Source organism: Urocampus carinirostris, chromosome 1 (assembly GCF_059441175.1).
Source record: "Urocampus carinirostris isolate Australia breed hairy pipefish chromosome 1, RoL_Ucar_1.0, whole genome shotgun sequence".
NCBI classification, from domain to species: Eukaryota; Metazoa; Chordata; class Actinopteri; order Syngnathiformes; family Syngnathidae; genus Urocampus; species Urocampus carinirostris.
Window position 1 is genome coordinate 48,810,675 of NC_142349.1, and position 15,827 is coordinate 48,826,501.

At 37.1% G+C, this 15,827-nt stretch overlaps 1 protein-coding gene across 7 annotated transcripts; it reads left to right on the forward strand.

Annotated features, from left to right (window-relative positions):
- Positions 1 to 426: 426 nt before the first annotated feature.
- On the forward strand, positions 427 to 14,007 carry tom1 (target of myb1 membrane trafficking protein). Of its 7 annotated transcripts, none has more exons than XM_088343229.1 (16): positions 427 to 494; positions 3,811 to 3,895; positions 3,979 to 4,057; positions 4,140 to 4,289; positions 4,384 to 4,518; positions 4,611 to 4,748; positions 6,440 to 6,556; positions 6,738 to 6,871; positions 8,852 to 8,894; positions 8,969 to 9,071; positions 10,048 to 10,111; positions 10,203 to 10,272; positions 10,639 to 10,704; positions 11,101 to 11,163; positions 13,153 to 13,192; positions 13,348 to 14,007. In XM_088343229.1, the coding sequence occupies exons 2-16, from the start codon at positions 3,858 to 3,860 to the stop codon at positions 13,440 to 13,442; spliced, it is 1,335 nt and encodes a 444-aa protein (XP_088199355.1). In that variant the 5' UTR covers positions 427 to 494; positions 3,811 to 3,857; the 3' UTR covers positions 13,443 to 14,007. The 7 variants fall into 7 exon arrangements, with proteins under 7 accessions (XP_088199355.1, XP_088199351.1, XP_088199353.1 ...); XM_088343225.1 differs by lacking the exon at positions 427 to 494 and adding an exon at positions 2,499 to 2,712; XM_088343227.1 differs by lacking the exon at positions 427 to 494 and adding an exon at positions 2,499 to 2,712 and having other exon boundaries at positions 6,741 to 6,871.
- Positions 14,008 to 15,827: the final 1,820 nt, after the last annotated feature.

Sequence of the window (15,827 nt, forward strand, 5' to 3'; positions counted from 1 at the left end):
CATGGATGAGTCATGCAGCATCAAAAGCATCAGATCTTGGTTCAAATGAACTCAACACAGCAAAATTGTCATCTAAACAAAATTCTAAAGGAGTCTTCTTTTTATAAACGTGCTTTCCATGGATAAACTAGGGAGCTGACTGTGAAATCATTTGATAAGCATTCCTTCATTTTATTCTGGAATAAAAACGTTTTGTGGTTGTTCACATGGCAACAAACATCTAAGCTTAGACTGTGCTACACACTAATGAGTTATTTTATCCTTTTTATCCCATTTCTTCGGCATCACTCTTTGACAGGCAGAGGAAAGGCGTCACACTTTGTTGCGGATGAACAGACCCGTGCACAGGCAACAGTCCCCACCGTATTTAATCTGAAGACTAATTAGCGGGTTACATAGTGTGAATATATAGACAAGCCAACCCACGCTAATTGGCTGCTAGTGGGAAAAGCGTCTTGTCTTGCTGAGCTGCCTGGGACACAAAGACACCTTATGTATGTGATATCAGACATTGCCGATTAAATATTAGTGTTTTCTTCAAAGCTTGGACTGCAAAAATTAGCTCAATGCAGCTTTTAGTTTTGAAGGAGCTGAATTACATTGAGTACACAGCATGCAAGGCGGGACTTTCATTCGCGACTAGGGCTGTAACTGACGATTATTTTAATCATCGGTGAATCGAATTTATTTAATTCACATTTTCAATTTCTTACTCTTTATTCAAATATTGACGTTTTGACAAGATAAAAATATAGTGCACCAAACAACAGAATATTATATAATAAAATACAATTTAAAAAATCCTCGTGTTTTTCAAATATCTCAAACAAAATCACATACGGTATGCTACACACCTGCTGAGGCGTGTTCAGGAGAGTGAGCGATTGCTATCGCTAGCTATCGCCAGCCTCTGAACGGCCAATGATTATTGAGCGCTCGCGTGCCCGAGTAATCACGGGAGAAAGACCGCTTACTTTGATTTCCAACATGGCGTCGACAGTGCAGAAGATGGAGGATCTCACCCTGACGAGTGCTGTTGGCGATGTAATATATCGTCTTACATTGCCTGGTAATGTTTGTGAACAATGCAAGACAGGTATGACCCTTCCACAGCGTTTAGGATAACCTTAACTGTGTCAATATGCGAACTGTCGCTCATATCAGCCAACTCGCTCAAAGCAAGCTGTAGAACGAAATCCATTGTACTGTCGTCGGCCATTTTGGATCAGTAAGGCAATCGCAGTGAGCGATTACAACCGTTCAGCAGTGCGCGGCAAGCGATTAACAAGCGACTACATGTCTGATTACTCTCCTGAACACGCCTCAGCAAATACGTAAGACACTCTTTATTTTATTTTCAGATTTTTTTCTATTTCTGCAGCACTTTCTGTTCCCTTGAAAATTGTTTAATGTTTATTTCATGCCAATTTTGTTGGTAATGATGCAATGTTCAGTAAAAAAGGATTTTAAAATAAATGTAAGATCCTTTTCTATAAAAATTGTCTCAAGGCGCCTTCTGCCTGACCAAAGTAATACAACACTCGAGGCCACTTTTGCATGGATGTATTTTTTTTTTTCCAAACGTGTTTATTTATGTGGTTTAACATGTTATATTGTACACGTGTTTCGTAAAATCATATATATTGTTAATTAAAATTTTGTCGTGAGATCCTGAGTTGCTCGACATGAATGAAGTTCATTATAAAAAAGGTTCAAAAATTAAGTAGCTTGGATGTTCACCGTAGAAGGAAAAAATGCAAGCAAATATAATTATGTAGTAACAAGTATTGATGGACAAGATATGTTTAACATCACATGATTTAGATATTTGTAAGCCAGCAGATAAGGCTTTGCGGGCCCTCGTGGCCCACTTTTTAATTTTAGTTTAAACCATTTTTATTGACACTTTTAACAGCAATTAAACATATTCACAATTTAATTATATCATTTTCTAACAAAACGAGGTTTGAACAATTTTTTGTCGACATTTTTAACAGCAATTAAACACATTCGTGGCCCACTAGTTAAAGGTTTTTTGGTTTGAACAATTATATTGACACTATTAACAGCAAATAAACAATGTGAGGTTTGAACAATTTTTCTCGACACTTTTAACAGCAATTAAGCATATCCACAATTTCGTTATATCATTTTATAACAATATGACGTTTGAACAATTTTTGTCGACATTTTTAACAGCAATTAAACACATTCACAATTTCATTATATCATATTCTAACAATATGAGGTTTGAACACTTTTCATCGACACTTTTAACAGCAGTTAACCAATGTATAAAGGGCAATACTATTGTGCAGGGGCATAGCTCTGTCTTCTCAAGGGCCTATTACCAATTACTGTTATTCAGTAACGGCTCAACACTGCTCATCCGTAGAGCACTCTCACCCTGCAGTATTAACAAAGGCCAAAGCGTGGCGCGCTTTCACCAAAAACGTCAGTGTGATGCGTGGATGGCGCTATCCCTTTAATTGATGACGCATTTCAACTAGTGGCCCACTTTTTGTGCAGCAAGCAGTCAAACAGGCAGGGAGGCAGGCGTGGTGCAGGCAACAGCAGCGTCAGCGAGCTCTGCCGCCTGCTGCGTGCGAATAGCTTGCCCCCCTTCATCGGCTTTCATCTGGGCCTTAGCTTCTTCCACGATGGAGTTTTTCCTCGGGAACCCGTTTAGCACTCTTGTGGGACAGCGGATCGGTGAGCCTGTGCCTCCACCCTCTTATGCATAATGTAGCGTCAAAATGCCGAGTACACCCGGCATCTTCGTTGGTCATTTTCCGGTTTCATTCTCGAGGATCTTGCTAATACATTTGTGTCGAATGCAACCACTGCATAGCTGACATATATGGCGCATAGTATGCCCTTACTTCAATTATTATCATGCCTTTTTCAGACTGACAGAGGAGTTATAGCCAATGCTTGATGGACGTGTTAGCTAGCCAATGGTTAAAAGGAGGCGGAGTCAAACGTCACTATTTGGCACACCAATTGGTTGAAGTGTGGTCGACTTCCTGTTGACCTAAATCATACGAGCTAACAAGATTCATCATAATATAAGAATTATTTGAATTTTGAGTCTTTTAGTGAAAAATATAGTTACATCATTATTTATATAGTTATAAGCGACAATGTGTCTATCGCTATGATGTATTATTTACGACACATTTGAAAATACATTTGAAACTAATTTTAGCCAGTATTGAATTGAATCTTCTTTATTGCCATTGATATCAACGTTGTGTGACGTTGTAGGCAACGAGATTAGACGTTACACTCCTGGGTTAACATGCATCAAAGACTTCAACGAGAGAAAAAGGACTGTCAGGATAAATGGGGAAATATTTACAACATAGTGATGAGAGACTGGCCTAAGTTATAATAGTAGTTTGTCCCTGCTAAATGTTTTCATTGCCCTATTGTTTAGATGTGCTATTATTATAACTTAGGTCAGTCTCTAATAACTACTTTTGTACATACTATTGCCTATTTATCCTGACAGTCTTTTATATTTTTTTTTATATCATTTTTAAGTCTTTATTACGCATTTACCCTGGAGTGCCATGTCTAAGCTCGTTGCATATGTTTCAGAACATTGATATCAATGACAAAAACGATATTTTAATTCAATTCAAATAAACAGCCATTAGCACATTTGTTTAGTAATGAACCTGCTGCTGTACAAATTCATATTTTAAGTTCTTTAAATGTATATTCCATACTATTTCATCATAAAACAGAAACAAAATCCCACATTTACGATACTAGTTTATCTTTCTGTTGGTTTGACTCTTCTAGAAAATGCTACCAGCTCCAGTTTGCCCTCGGAAGACTGGTCTCTCAACATGGAGATCTGTGACATGGTTAACAGTTCCGAGGAAGGGTGTGTTTCTGTGTTTTGTGAACGCATAACCAACAAGCCCAGGATGGCATGTACTTCAAATGTGAATATTCTCCCAATTCCAGACCCAAAGATGCCGTCCGAGCCATTAGAAAAAGGATTGTGGGAAACAGGAACTTTAAAGAGGTCATGCTGGCGCTCACAGTGAGTGCCTCGACACCTCCGCCCTGTTATTGTTTCACTCGTTGTATGTAATCAGATATGAGTTGCGTTTTTCTGCTTTCAGGTACTTGAAACATGCGTAAAGAACTGCGGATACCGCTTCCATATCCTAGTGACCACAAGGGATTTTATCGAAGGGGTTCTTGTCCGTGCCATCATCCCGAGGAACAACCCTCCTCTGATCGTGCATGACAGAGTGCTCGGCATCATACAGGTAAATAGTTTTTTCATTCTGTGTTGTTATTTCTGTACTCGCATTCCAAGGAATTTTCCTTTGGTTTGTGGTTGTCACCTGTCATCTTTTAAAGGCGTGGGCGGACGCATTCCGCAGCTCGCCCGACCTGACAGGCGTAGTGTCTGTGTACGAGGACCTGCGCAGGAAAGGCCTCGAATTCCCTTCGACGGAATTGGATGGTTATCCAACAGTCCAAGTCCCCAAAATGGTACACGCAGCTTTTCATTGCCGACTCTCGGAAGCTTAACCTCTCATCTTTGGTCAATCTTTGTTTTCGGGTGCTTTCTGTGCCTCGCTTAGCAGGCCTCGTCTCGGAACGGGCCCGTGGTTGCTACTGTCCCCGCTGCGCTGCTGTCATCCAAACCTCCCTTAATCCCACCCCAGACCCTTGAGCTAAAACAGATACTAGAGGGATGTGATGCCTTTACTCCCAACCAGGTGATGGACTTGGCTACACTTTGAGATTTATTTCACTACCCTTTATTTACTTTACTTGGTACCTTACAGGTGCCCCATTTCTTGGGTATTTCTTTCAGTTGATACTTATTGTTCCCCTTTGCTTTTGTGTTATATGAACCCAAAATATTGTACGATACACACCAAAGCACAGCTTTGTGAATAGTATTGCATTTGCGTATTAGAATTGATGGCTATTGCTTGTTCACTCTATCTACAGTGTATTTTGAGTCAGTGATCTTACCAGATGCTGTCAACTGAAATTGAAATCCCAGTTACTTGGAACTGACTACAACCACTCATGGCTTAACTCTAGAAAACAGCTGAGATGTAGATGTTATTGAACTGAGCCCTGAGACACTGCAGCCACTTTCACTTCACGGCAAGTGGCAAAATGCCCGCCTCCTGAGATAGATGAAATCCACTGGATTATAATGCTTCATCCAAATGGAATATTAATTGGAATACTAAATTTAGACAGTCTGTTTGCTTGCCCTTTAAAACACAAAATAACATTGGTTTATTTAATGCACAACTAAATTGGATTTCAAGCTTTACTTCTAAGTCATGATGCCACTCTACACTGCACATTGTATCGTTCATCACTTTACATATTTGCACATTTGATCACACCATTTCTTACACCTATAATTAGGTAGCACATTAAAAATTCATATCGAGGTACTTTGGTCATGACACTAAATACATAACAAGGGCAAAGAAAGATAATTCTTAAGAAAAAATAACACTGTAGTTAACAAAGGATTGGAAAATTTTACTAAAGAAGGAAAACAGTTTTCATACCTATAATTATTCCCTGTCACATAAAGAGTATTGTTTTCACAGGAAGACTGCTATGCACTGCACAGGTTTTATAAAATCAAATATACAGGACTGCCTCTGAAAATTAGAATATTATGATATAGTTCTTTATTTTTTGTAAGGAAATTAAAAAATATATTTCATAAATTTTGGATTCTTGACAAATAAACTGAAATGATGCAAGCCTTATACTATTTTACTTTTGCTGATTTTGGGTTACAGCCCATTGAAATACTTAGGTTTTTGAATTTTTAACTTCCCCTCACGTAGGTTTCAGATGAGAGAATGTTGAAATGGTGGTCTGTGCATCCCTTAGAGACTTTTGTGATGAAGGGCTATAAAAAACATAATTTGACTTGACTTTTGTGATATTCTAATAATTTCAGATGGGATATGTTTTGTCTTCACCATAATCTGCAATATTAAAACAAATAAAGACTTGTAAAATTCAGAATCCAGAATGTATGAAATTTTTTTAATGGCATTGCAGAAAATAAAGAACCTTATCTCGATATTCTAATTTCCTGAGACGATCCTAAACAGTATGTTGACAAGTATACAGCAAAGGTCTTAGAAATGATATATTGTGTCCAACACCTGTGCAAGGTCCAGTCAAGTCAAGCAACTCTCATTTTCTTCACTGTGGCCATGCAAATAGTTAGGCACGGGTAGCCCCAGGAGAAGATTCTACCTCATGCCAACTTGTGTTGTTTTAATCCTTTTAATCCTCCCTGGTAATCCTTTTATTTCGCTAACGCTAATTACTGATTTAAAATGTAGTTTGTTAGTACATACCATTACAGTTTTAAAAAGCGATTATTTTTATGTAAACTAAACTCTTATAACTTAAGGTGGGAGCACTAAAGGCAGAGCTGGGAGTGGTGCGGAGTAACCTCACGATGATGTCCGATATGATGACTCAGCTGGATCCCGCCACGATAAAACAAGCCGACTTGGAATTGCTCGAGGTACCTAAATGACATTGAACACTTGTGTTGCAGCCAATTCAAGGACATTATTAATGATTGTTTGTAGCGTGCGACTCTGTCACCTTGCCCTTAACTGATCTTGCATTTTACGCATGTGCTACATCTGAACCACCATAATCCCCACCACCCACACATTTGTTTTTGTTGGTTGTGTCATTAGCAGTTATACACAGTTTGTAAGGAAATGCAGGACAGGATAGTGAAGATTGTCCCTAGGCTCAGTGAGGAGAAACTCATCGAAGAGTTGCTAGCGACCAATGATGAGATGAACACTGCCTTCTCGCGCTATCACAGGTAAATTGCATTTTTATTTCCATACAGACAAAGATGCGCCTTTTGTTTAAACACCTTGTAAAACATTTGGATGATCAAATTGTTCACTGTCATTTGACGGATAAATTATTGTTAAGGGAACCTACTGATATTCTTTTACCACTGTATCATGTATCATTTTAACAACAATGTGCTAAAACAGGCATGTCAAACATACTGCCCGTTGGATTATTTTATCTGGCATGTCTTACATTTCTAAGTATGTCCAAAACAAAAGTCTGAGTCATTTCTATCAAAAGATAGGATTTGCAATAAATGGAACCAAATGCTTCCTCTGACACCTAAGCACAGCCATAGTAGGCCCAGGCTAGTAGTTTGATCTGATGTAGTCTAATCTTATTTCCAATGCACTGCTAAAAGTTTTTATTTTTATTTTATTTTCTTTATTTCAAAATAGCACGGCAATTAAGGCAAAAATTATATTTTTCTCATGGCTCCTATTTGAGTTTGTATATGTGGTGAGTTGGTTCATGTGTAAAATGGCATCCACTCAATTGTTAAAATGAACCAGTTAACGCATTTAATGTTAAACATGAAAATCATGTTTTCCCAATTTTTGGTGAAACGAATGTGTTATGTTTAAAAAATATCCCTTGTTATGCATGATTGTAATATTTAAAGTACGCTGTTATAATGGGCTGAATGATAAAGCATTACATGAAAAAACTAACATAAAATGTCTAAGTTGACATTCTTCTACTGATCTGGCCCGCCTGAGAACAGACAGTCTGGATACGGCCCCAGGGACAATCTAAGTTTGACAGCCCTGCAGTGTGCTAAAAAATCACTCAGCTTGATTTAGTATGTAATAAAAACCTATCGTGAATGCTAACTTTTGACATCCCTGCCCCACCCCCTTTAAAAAAGCCATATCTGAAAATGTAAAAAATGCCCAATAATTTAATTATGTATTGCATTATCAACAGAAATGTTATTCTAAAGTCATTTTTTTAAGTTTTTGAAATATTCTGTGAATATCACACATTGTAGGATTTTAACAGATACCTTAATTTGAACGATATATCATTGTCTACAGACAAATTTGTAATCATTTTAAATGTTGGTAAAACTGAAAAATGAAGGAAACAATAGTTTTGGGTACATTAGCATCAACATGTTAGTTGACAAAAAACAAATCATTTTTAAAAAGTCAACTTTTTTGATGAAGCCGCTCAAAAGATGACAATCAACATTTTTCAGCTCTATAACATCAAATAAAACAGTATATTTACAACCAAAGGTGTTTCAAATCACTGCTTTAGAAATTGCACAAGGTTTTCTTCCTGAATATATTTTTCTCGTGACCAAGTTAAGACGGTCAAATAGTACCAACAAAAAAGGTAAATATCTAACAATTCAAAACTAGCAAATGCCTGAAAAATAACAAACGAAAATTAATAACAGTCAGCAATGACTAAAATGGTAACTAATCTAAATATACTACAGTTTTTGTGTTTTATTACACATGTGATCAAGTTAATGCAAATCTTTATTCCATTTTCTGGCATCAGGACACTTTCAAGGAACTATTACATTAAACGGTTCGCAAACTATCAAAAATTAGTGTGTTGGCAACTTTATGCTTTTACAAATCTGCAAATGTTCTTGTGTAAGTGGGTATCCCTACCTAAGTTTCTCTTCACTGCTGTGATTTATTCATTGTATCCATCCATCTGATTTCTTCACTCATCGTGAGTCGGGTCACGAAGGCAGCAGCCTTATTTATTCTAGATTAACAAAGTACTGTACCCATAAGGTTTATAAAACCCGGGGTCCCTCAGATACAATTTTGAAAACACGTTTTACGGTTACAACCGCAAAACAAATCCATAATCAAAAATGTAGTTCAGCTAATATTCCATTTATTAAAATAAATTCAAATTTTAGATATGTTTTAAGGTCGTTGTCCACGATCATGTATTTTATTGTTGATGTTTTCAGGTTTGAAAGACAATTAACAAATGGTCCAGACACAACGCAACAGGTAAATAATCTTACCTATTGATTGTTTTTGTGTGTAATGTGATCATTGAAGCCACCTTATTTTTGCATTCGTAGAGCCATTCTTATGTCAACCTACCAGACCTCAATGTGAGCTCATCGGTCACCAATGGAAGCTACTCAAATGAAGACAGTTTGTCCAGACAAATGGCACAGCTCGGTAAGTTATTCTTATAGATTTGTTTTACTGAACTGAAAAAATATATATATTACTGCATGAGACTGTGAATATATATACACTTTGTGAATTATATTGCTGCTGCTAAACATTATTGCACTTATTTTTGTTGCAGTATCGTTACAATGCATTATTCTTTTTTGTTGCATTATTATTATAACTATCTATCTATCTATCCTGGTCATATCCCTAGAGAGGGGTGACCGACAGCAAGACAAACAACACATCCAAAAAAAGAAAAAAAAAAGGGAAAAAGTAGCAAAAACCACACACAAAATTTTGTGGACCATGGCCAACCCAAATGCCCAAACACCCAAACAAGTTAAGCACCTCGGCACCCAAGTTGGTCATGCTTTCGTCCCTCCAGATGAAACGGGACACAAGAAAGCGACCATGTCACTCGGGTCAGGGTGACAAAACACACTCTTCTGTTCAACAGCAGGGCCCGACTGCTTTTCACTGGTTTACCCCTGCCGCATCATACGGGTGCCCTGCCTATCGCTTAGAACGCATCCAAACATCCCACTATCCTTTTACAACACCTCTCCACTAATTCCTATCACCAACAAGAGCTCTATATTCCACTAAAATTGTTTCTCTTCAGACCGTTCAAATCTTTTGCTTATTATTATAACTGAGGCCAGCTTTTCCCTAGCACTACACTGAAGTTATTATTGTTTCTATTATTATTGCTTGTTTGTCCTGATCGTCTTTTATATTTCTTCCTTTCGAAGTGTTTATTACACATTTTACCCTGGAAGTGCCATGTCTAATCTCAATGCATACAATGTTTCACAACGTTGATATCAATAACAATACACAATTGTATTCTATAATTGTATTTTTTTTTTCCATTTCGCAATCAATTTACCGTTAGACAATGTACGGGCAACATAGTTCATACTATGCCTTACGGTGTGTTCATTTCTCACATTCTACATTGATAATTTGCGAACAGATACAAGTGAAGGAGATGTCGTGGACGCATTGTCACACAAAAAAATCTCATCTCATAAAGGAAGGTAAAGTGATATTATTGGAAGGCTTTCCTTTGTGTTTGAATCTATATTTAGTTTAAATGTGCAGTTGACCAAAGTGAGTTTTTTTTTTCAGTGAGCATGCAGAAATGGGACTTGATGACCTTGCACAAGCTCAGGACAACACCATGCAAAACTCCAAAGCGGTAATATTGCTCATACTGCAAATTTTGTGTCTTGAAAGGAAAACTCAATCATTGATTTTCACAGTTTTGTTTGTTGTATGATCTGTCAATGAATTTTATGTTGATATTAGTGGCTGAGATGTTCTGGGCTATTTACATTATACATACAAGTATCATTCAATTTTATTTTTACAAATTCCATTCCGAGAACATCTGTTGGACGACAGAATAATTTCGGACTTGTGTAGCACCCTTTATTTGAATTTGAAAGTGCTATTGTTGTTCCCATGTGGGCCATGATGTTGTTTTGCTTCACTTAGTTTACTCATTAGTGTCAAGAAATCACTTGCTGAAATTCTGAAATTGTTCTCTATTTGTGCAACGAAGGATCACAGCCCAGCTTCCTCACACAACTCCTCACCAAAGTTAGACTGGATGATTAAAAGGGGAATGGTGGGTCCATGTCAAAAGTGTGCTTGATTTCACCCTGCAAGTTTGTTTTTAGTTTAGGTTTTTTGTTTGTCTGGAGGGATAGTGATTTTGTAACGGTTGTAGCAGTAGACGTTGTCATGAGGTTGCAGTCAACTTTTGGTTTGCTCAGTGGTTTACTTTTTCAGCCCCATCCAATGATTCGTTTTGCATGCTTTTAGAATGGTTATGAGTGCATAAGGAGCATGGAATGGTCTGCTTTGCTATATCTCCTGGTGGTCCATTTTCTCATCATTTTGCTACTTTTTGTGTCACTTTGGGATAGCCATTCTGTGGATTTTTTATTTATCCGATTTGCTTTAGTGATCAGATGAGTTTGTGTCCTTATTGTGTTTAATCTGTTTTTTCTTCTTTTTCAAGATTCCTGTCAAGCAGTCCAATGTCATGGAGGATATTGAGAAATGGCTTGAGCTGGATGATGAGGTGAGCAGTTCATTGATTACCTGTCATAAGTGGAATACGGCACTGGGGGCTTTTTGTCACCACAGCTACCTAACATCACTCCCAGGCTATTATTTTATCTCCTTAAATATGTTCATATACGACACTGAATATCCAAGGTTTTATTAGCTGCCTGTGCCCTACTTTAAGGAAACACCATCGGTAGAATCAACTTTTAGAAGCTTTATTGAATATTGAGTTGAAAATAGAATTTAATTGAATATCTTTACTGTCATTGATATCAACGTTCAACGATACAATATATGCAACCAGATTAGACATGGCACTCCAGAGTAAAAAAGACTGAGTAAAGACAATCAGGATAAAAGACAGACAAAATATTTACAGCGTAGTGCTTAGAGACTGCCCTTAGATATAATAATTGTGCAATGTTTGTGAATGAAAAAGAATAGTGCATCGGAACGGTAGTGCGATGAAAAAAAGTGCAATAACACTTAACAGCAAAAAAAGGGAAAAGAACAAAATAAGTCACAAGATATGTTTTTACAGTTTTGTGCACTCGTTTCGGGTGGTGATAGCCCTGGGGAAGAAGCTGTCTCTGAGCCTGGTTGTCCTTGTTTTGTGAGACCTGTAGCGTCTACCAGAGGGCAACAGGTCAAAGAGGTGGTGGCCTGGGTATAAGGTGTCTCTGTTAGGATTTTGCAAGCTGGCAGACATCTATAAACGGGGCAGAGAGTGGCCAATGATGTTCTGGGCTTTGCTGATTACTCTCTGTATGTTTTCCTGTCTGCTGCCTTTTAGTTTAGGAGTTTAGGAATTTATGATATTTCAAAAGGACATTGTGTATTATTCAGTTCCTAATGGTAAAAAAGAACGTCATTTGTTTAAAAAAAAAAAAAAACATTATTAATATGAGTGATAATCCAAAATACACAAACTATCATAAAAGAAAATTTTCATTTTGATTATTTTTCTAATTCTAATAAACTTCAATTTTTTTCTAAAATACTTGTTGGTCAAGAAATGTGTGTTTTTTTTTCACATAACATGAGGCTCACTTCGAGGGAGCTAACATGATTTTGATCTTACTGCTACAAGTTTTATACAGCAGTAGGACTCTTCAATGTGAGGTTTTTTTTTGGGAGGTATGAACTTGATAATTAGATATATTATAAAGAAGTAATACGCATCAGACATTTTAAATCTAACTGAAAAACAAGAACTTCAGATGGCAGAGCGTTATCGTTTTTCTTTAAGTGTTTGAAAGTTCAACTATGAGTCAAGTTATTTAATGCACCACCACAGTACAACTGGTTGCTCTGCCTGGGAGAGGCACAGTTTTCGTAAACAGAGCAGCTTACTGTTCTTCCGAATAAGAATCACCTCTGCCAAAATAAGAAGGCAACTGGATTACTTCCAAAAAATAAAAAATTGTATTAATGCCCATTATTAAGTGTGAAAGCATACATGGGTCTACGAGATGGCATTCCTTTAGTCATTCCTTTTTCTTCGAAGAGCAGCAGAGAAATCCCTACTTTCCTCATCTAAGCAATTCATTTCAGTCATCCATTCAATTTCAAGCTGCTCGTCCTGGGGGTTCTTTCGCCCATCCGAGCGGAATTCGGGCATTTGGATGGGGACAGAGAACCAGACAATTCATATGCACACTCACTCTTAGCTAGGGATAATTTTGAACCACCTATGAACAGGAATGCATGTTTTTGGGACCTGGGAAGAAACGAGCACCCAAACAAAACCCACACAGGCGTAGGGAGAACATACAAATTTCACACAGGGAGGAATTGAATCGGGGACCTCTAAACTGTGTGTCAGACGTGCTAAACAGTCATCCACTGTGCTCCCCCAATTCATTTCACCAAGTCGAATATTGATGATCGTTTTCTATGATTAATCTATTATAGCTATAAAGCTTATTGTTTCCCAACCAAAGTAATGCAAAGGCAATGTTATGTAAAATAATGTGTTTTTTTTTTCCTGTTTGTGCTATAGTATGATGACTTTGAGGACTCTGATGGTGTCACAAGCGAAGGTAAGCAACCCTTAGGAGAACCTCCTTTTTCCATAACAAACCAATTTCACCCAATTGGATTTGACCTAAACATGCACTGTCGGACCAAGTGCGGTCTGATTCTTTATGATTGGTATTTTTATCAATTATTTAAACGTGGTTGTCTTCTCATGCAGAATTTGACAAGTTTTTGGCACAACGAGCTATAGCGGCTGAGCGCTTGCCTTCGGTGCGGCAGTCTTCCCAGGACACCAACCACTCGGAATCCTGAGCTGCAATCCAGCCTCGACACATGCGCACAGCTCTCATTAAGTAATTCTGCCATAAGGGATGGATGGAAATATATTTTGGTCTCATGGATCAAAAGACACATTTGGAACGGTGGATCGCAGCCTATATTTACTACTCGTGTTTCCTGCTTTGGCTTTACTGGGATTTTAGCTGGTAACAAATGAATGAAGGCCAGAGGATTTTACTTGATGTAATTAATTTGTGGTAATGCAAATATTTGCACAATTTCTATGGTAGCTTTCCTACTATTGAAGAATACAAGGATTATTGTTACTAAAACGACTTTTGCAACATATTGACTACATTGTTATGAACTTTTGTTTGAGGCTTCTCATAATGAGTTACAGTTTAAACAATGTTAACTTAAATGTAAGATAATAGTATTTAATTTCTCATTTTAAGAGATTGAAGCTTTGCTGTATGTTGATATTGGATTTAAAGGAAAAGTAATTTAGTGTGTTGTTTTTTTTACTGCCATAATATTTCTTTTTCAATCTGTTTTATGTTTAAAGGCAGACTACGATTAAACACTCAACCAAACAACAGAGTTTAAAATTCCTGTCTTCACTTTCATGATAACTATTTACATGTTTGCTTTCATTTAAAATTCACTTTTTTTAAATTACTGATTAACTCAGGTCAATGTAAGGGTAAACCTCAGGATCGGCTTATGTAGTAACGGAATACATGTGATGTCGTTACTCAATTAGGATACTAAAATGTAAATGTATTGCCTTATTTACAGAAAAAAAGTGAATAAATAACGGGTAAGCCTATTTTTAGTAAAAATAAGGATCACTTTGCACGATTAAAATTATGAGTATCAGGAGGTAGAGCGCTCGTTTTGGAAACGAGAGGTCGCAGTTTCTATTCTTGGCTCCTCGGAGTTAAATGCCAAAGTGTCCCAGGGCAAGACACTGAATCCCTAAAGCCCCCGATATGCAGGTACGCGCCTTCTTTGGCTGCCACTGGCCATCAGTGTTAGTGTTTGTGTGAATTGGTAAGTGTGGAGCAGTATGTAAAGCTCTTCAGGAGGTCTTCAGTGACTTGAAAAGCGTTATATAAAAGCATACCATTTATAAAATGACCATATAGACTAGTTGCGTCTATCGTAATTTTAATTGCTGACCCAAGACTGAGGGAGAGATGAGGCTCACACACAACATGCATGCACCTATAGAGCACTTCTTCAGTGGAGTTGGTGTAATTGCACAGTCCCAGGCGACTATGCCGAAGTTAATATTGTCTGCGTCGTTTGCATTAGCTTTGTTTACATTCTCTATGTTTGTTCACTTCTCTCTGCCTCACTTTGACGCGCTCTCTCTCTGTCGCATTCTGCGGTCTTATTCATTCGAGTACTGTACAACTAAGTGGTAGGCTAGAACTACGAGCAACTACCTGATCTTGGTTTCCTCCACTTTTTAAAGGTTACATTGTCCATTATCTTAAATAAAATTTTGTCATTTTAGTTACATTTAGTTTAGTTTGTTTTCATTAGCATATTGGAGTAACCCAAAAGTAATTGAAAGTAATCAAGTCGCATTACTGCAACATGGTATTTGGATTATGTTATCAATTACATTATTTTGAATTGGATAACCCACATTCTTAGAGTTGCCTGCTCGTCATAAAATGCTCTCATTTTTTACCTTGTTTTCATTTTTTTATATTGTCTCTTTTTTTGGTGTGTGTTTTTATTTAAACTTTTTTTTCAAACATTAAAATAAAAACAGGACAAAAACAATGAGTCAACAACAAAATAATGTCACATAACATGTTCGAAAAGGGGTAGTCAGAAGCAGACCCTTACCCCTTTATCTTCCCTATTAAATACATTTTACAAATCCTCCTTTCCTCTTATGTCTAATATAACAAAGTCTCATGGATATACTTATTACATAGGTCAGATATCAATAATTATAATAATTACAATAATCACATATTTTATACACTAATCTTCGTAATACCCATCCCTCAACGCCATAATGCGCCTAGTTACCAAATGTCACTGCGGCACCAATGATAACAATAAAAATAAACATAATATTTATAATAACAGTTCGGATATAATAATATACCACTGTTTTATTCTCTGTACAGCGACCTTGGGATTTCAGAAAAGCGCTTTGAAATCAAATATTTCATTATTATTATTATTAGTAGTAGTAGTATTTTTTTAAAGTAACACTAAGGATTAAAACAGATCCTTAGTTTACACTTGTGATACATGGAGGATGCTATATTCCATTCTTTACGTGCTGCTGATGAAGTAATAAAGTTAAGTAAAACGTAATTACGATCCAAAAAATGCAGGTCTACTAGTGATCCCTAGAGATAAGAAGAGATCCGCAGGTTCGAGAGCGTT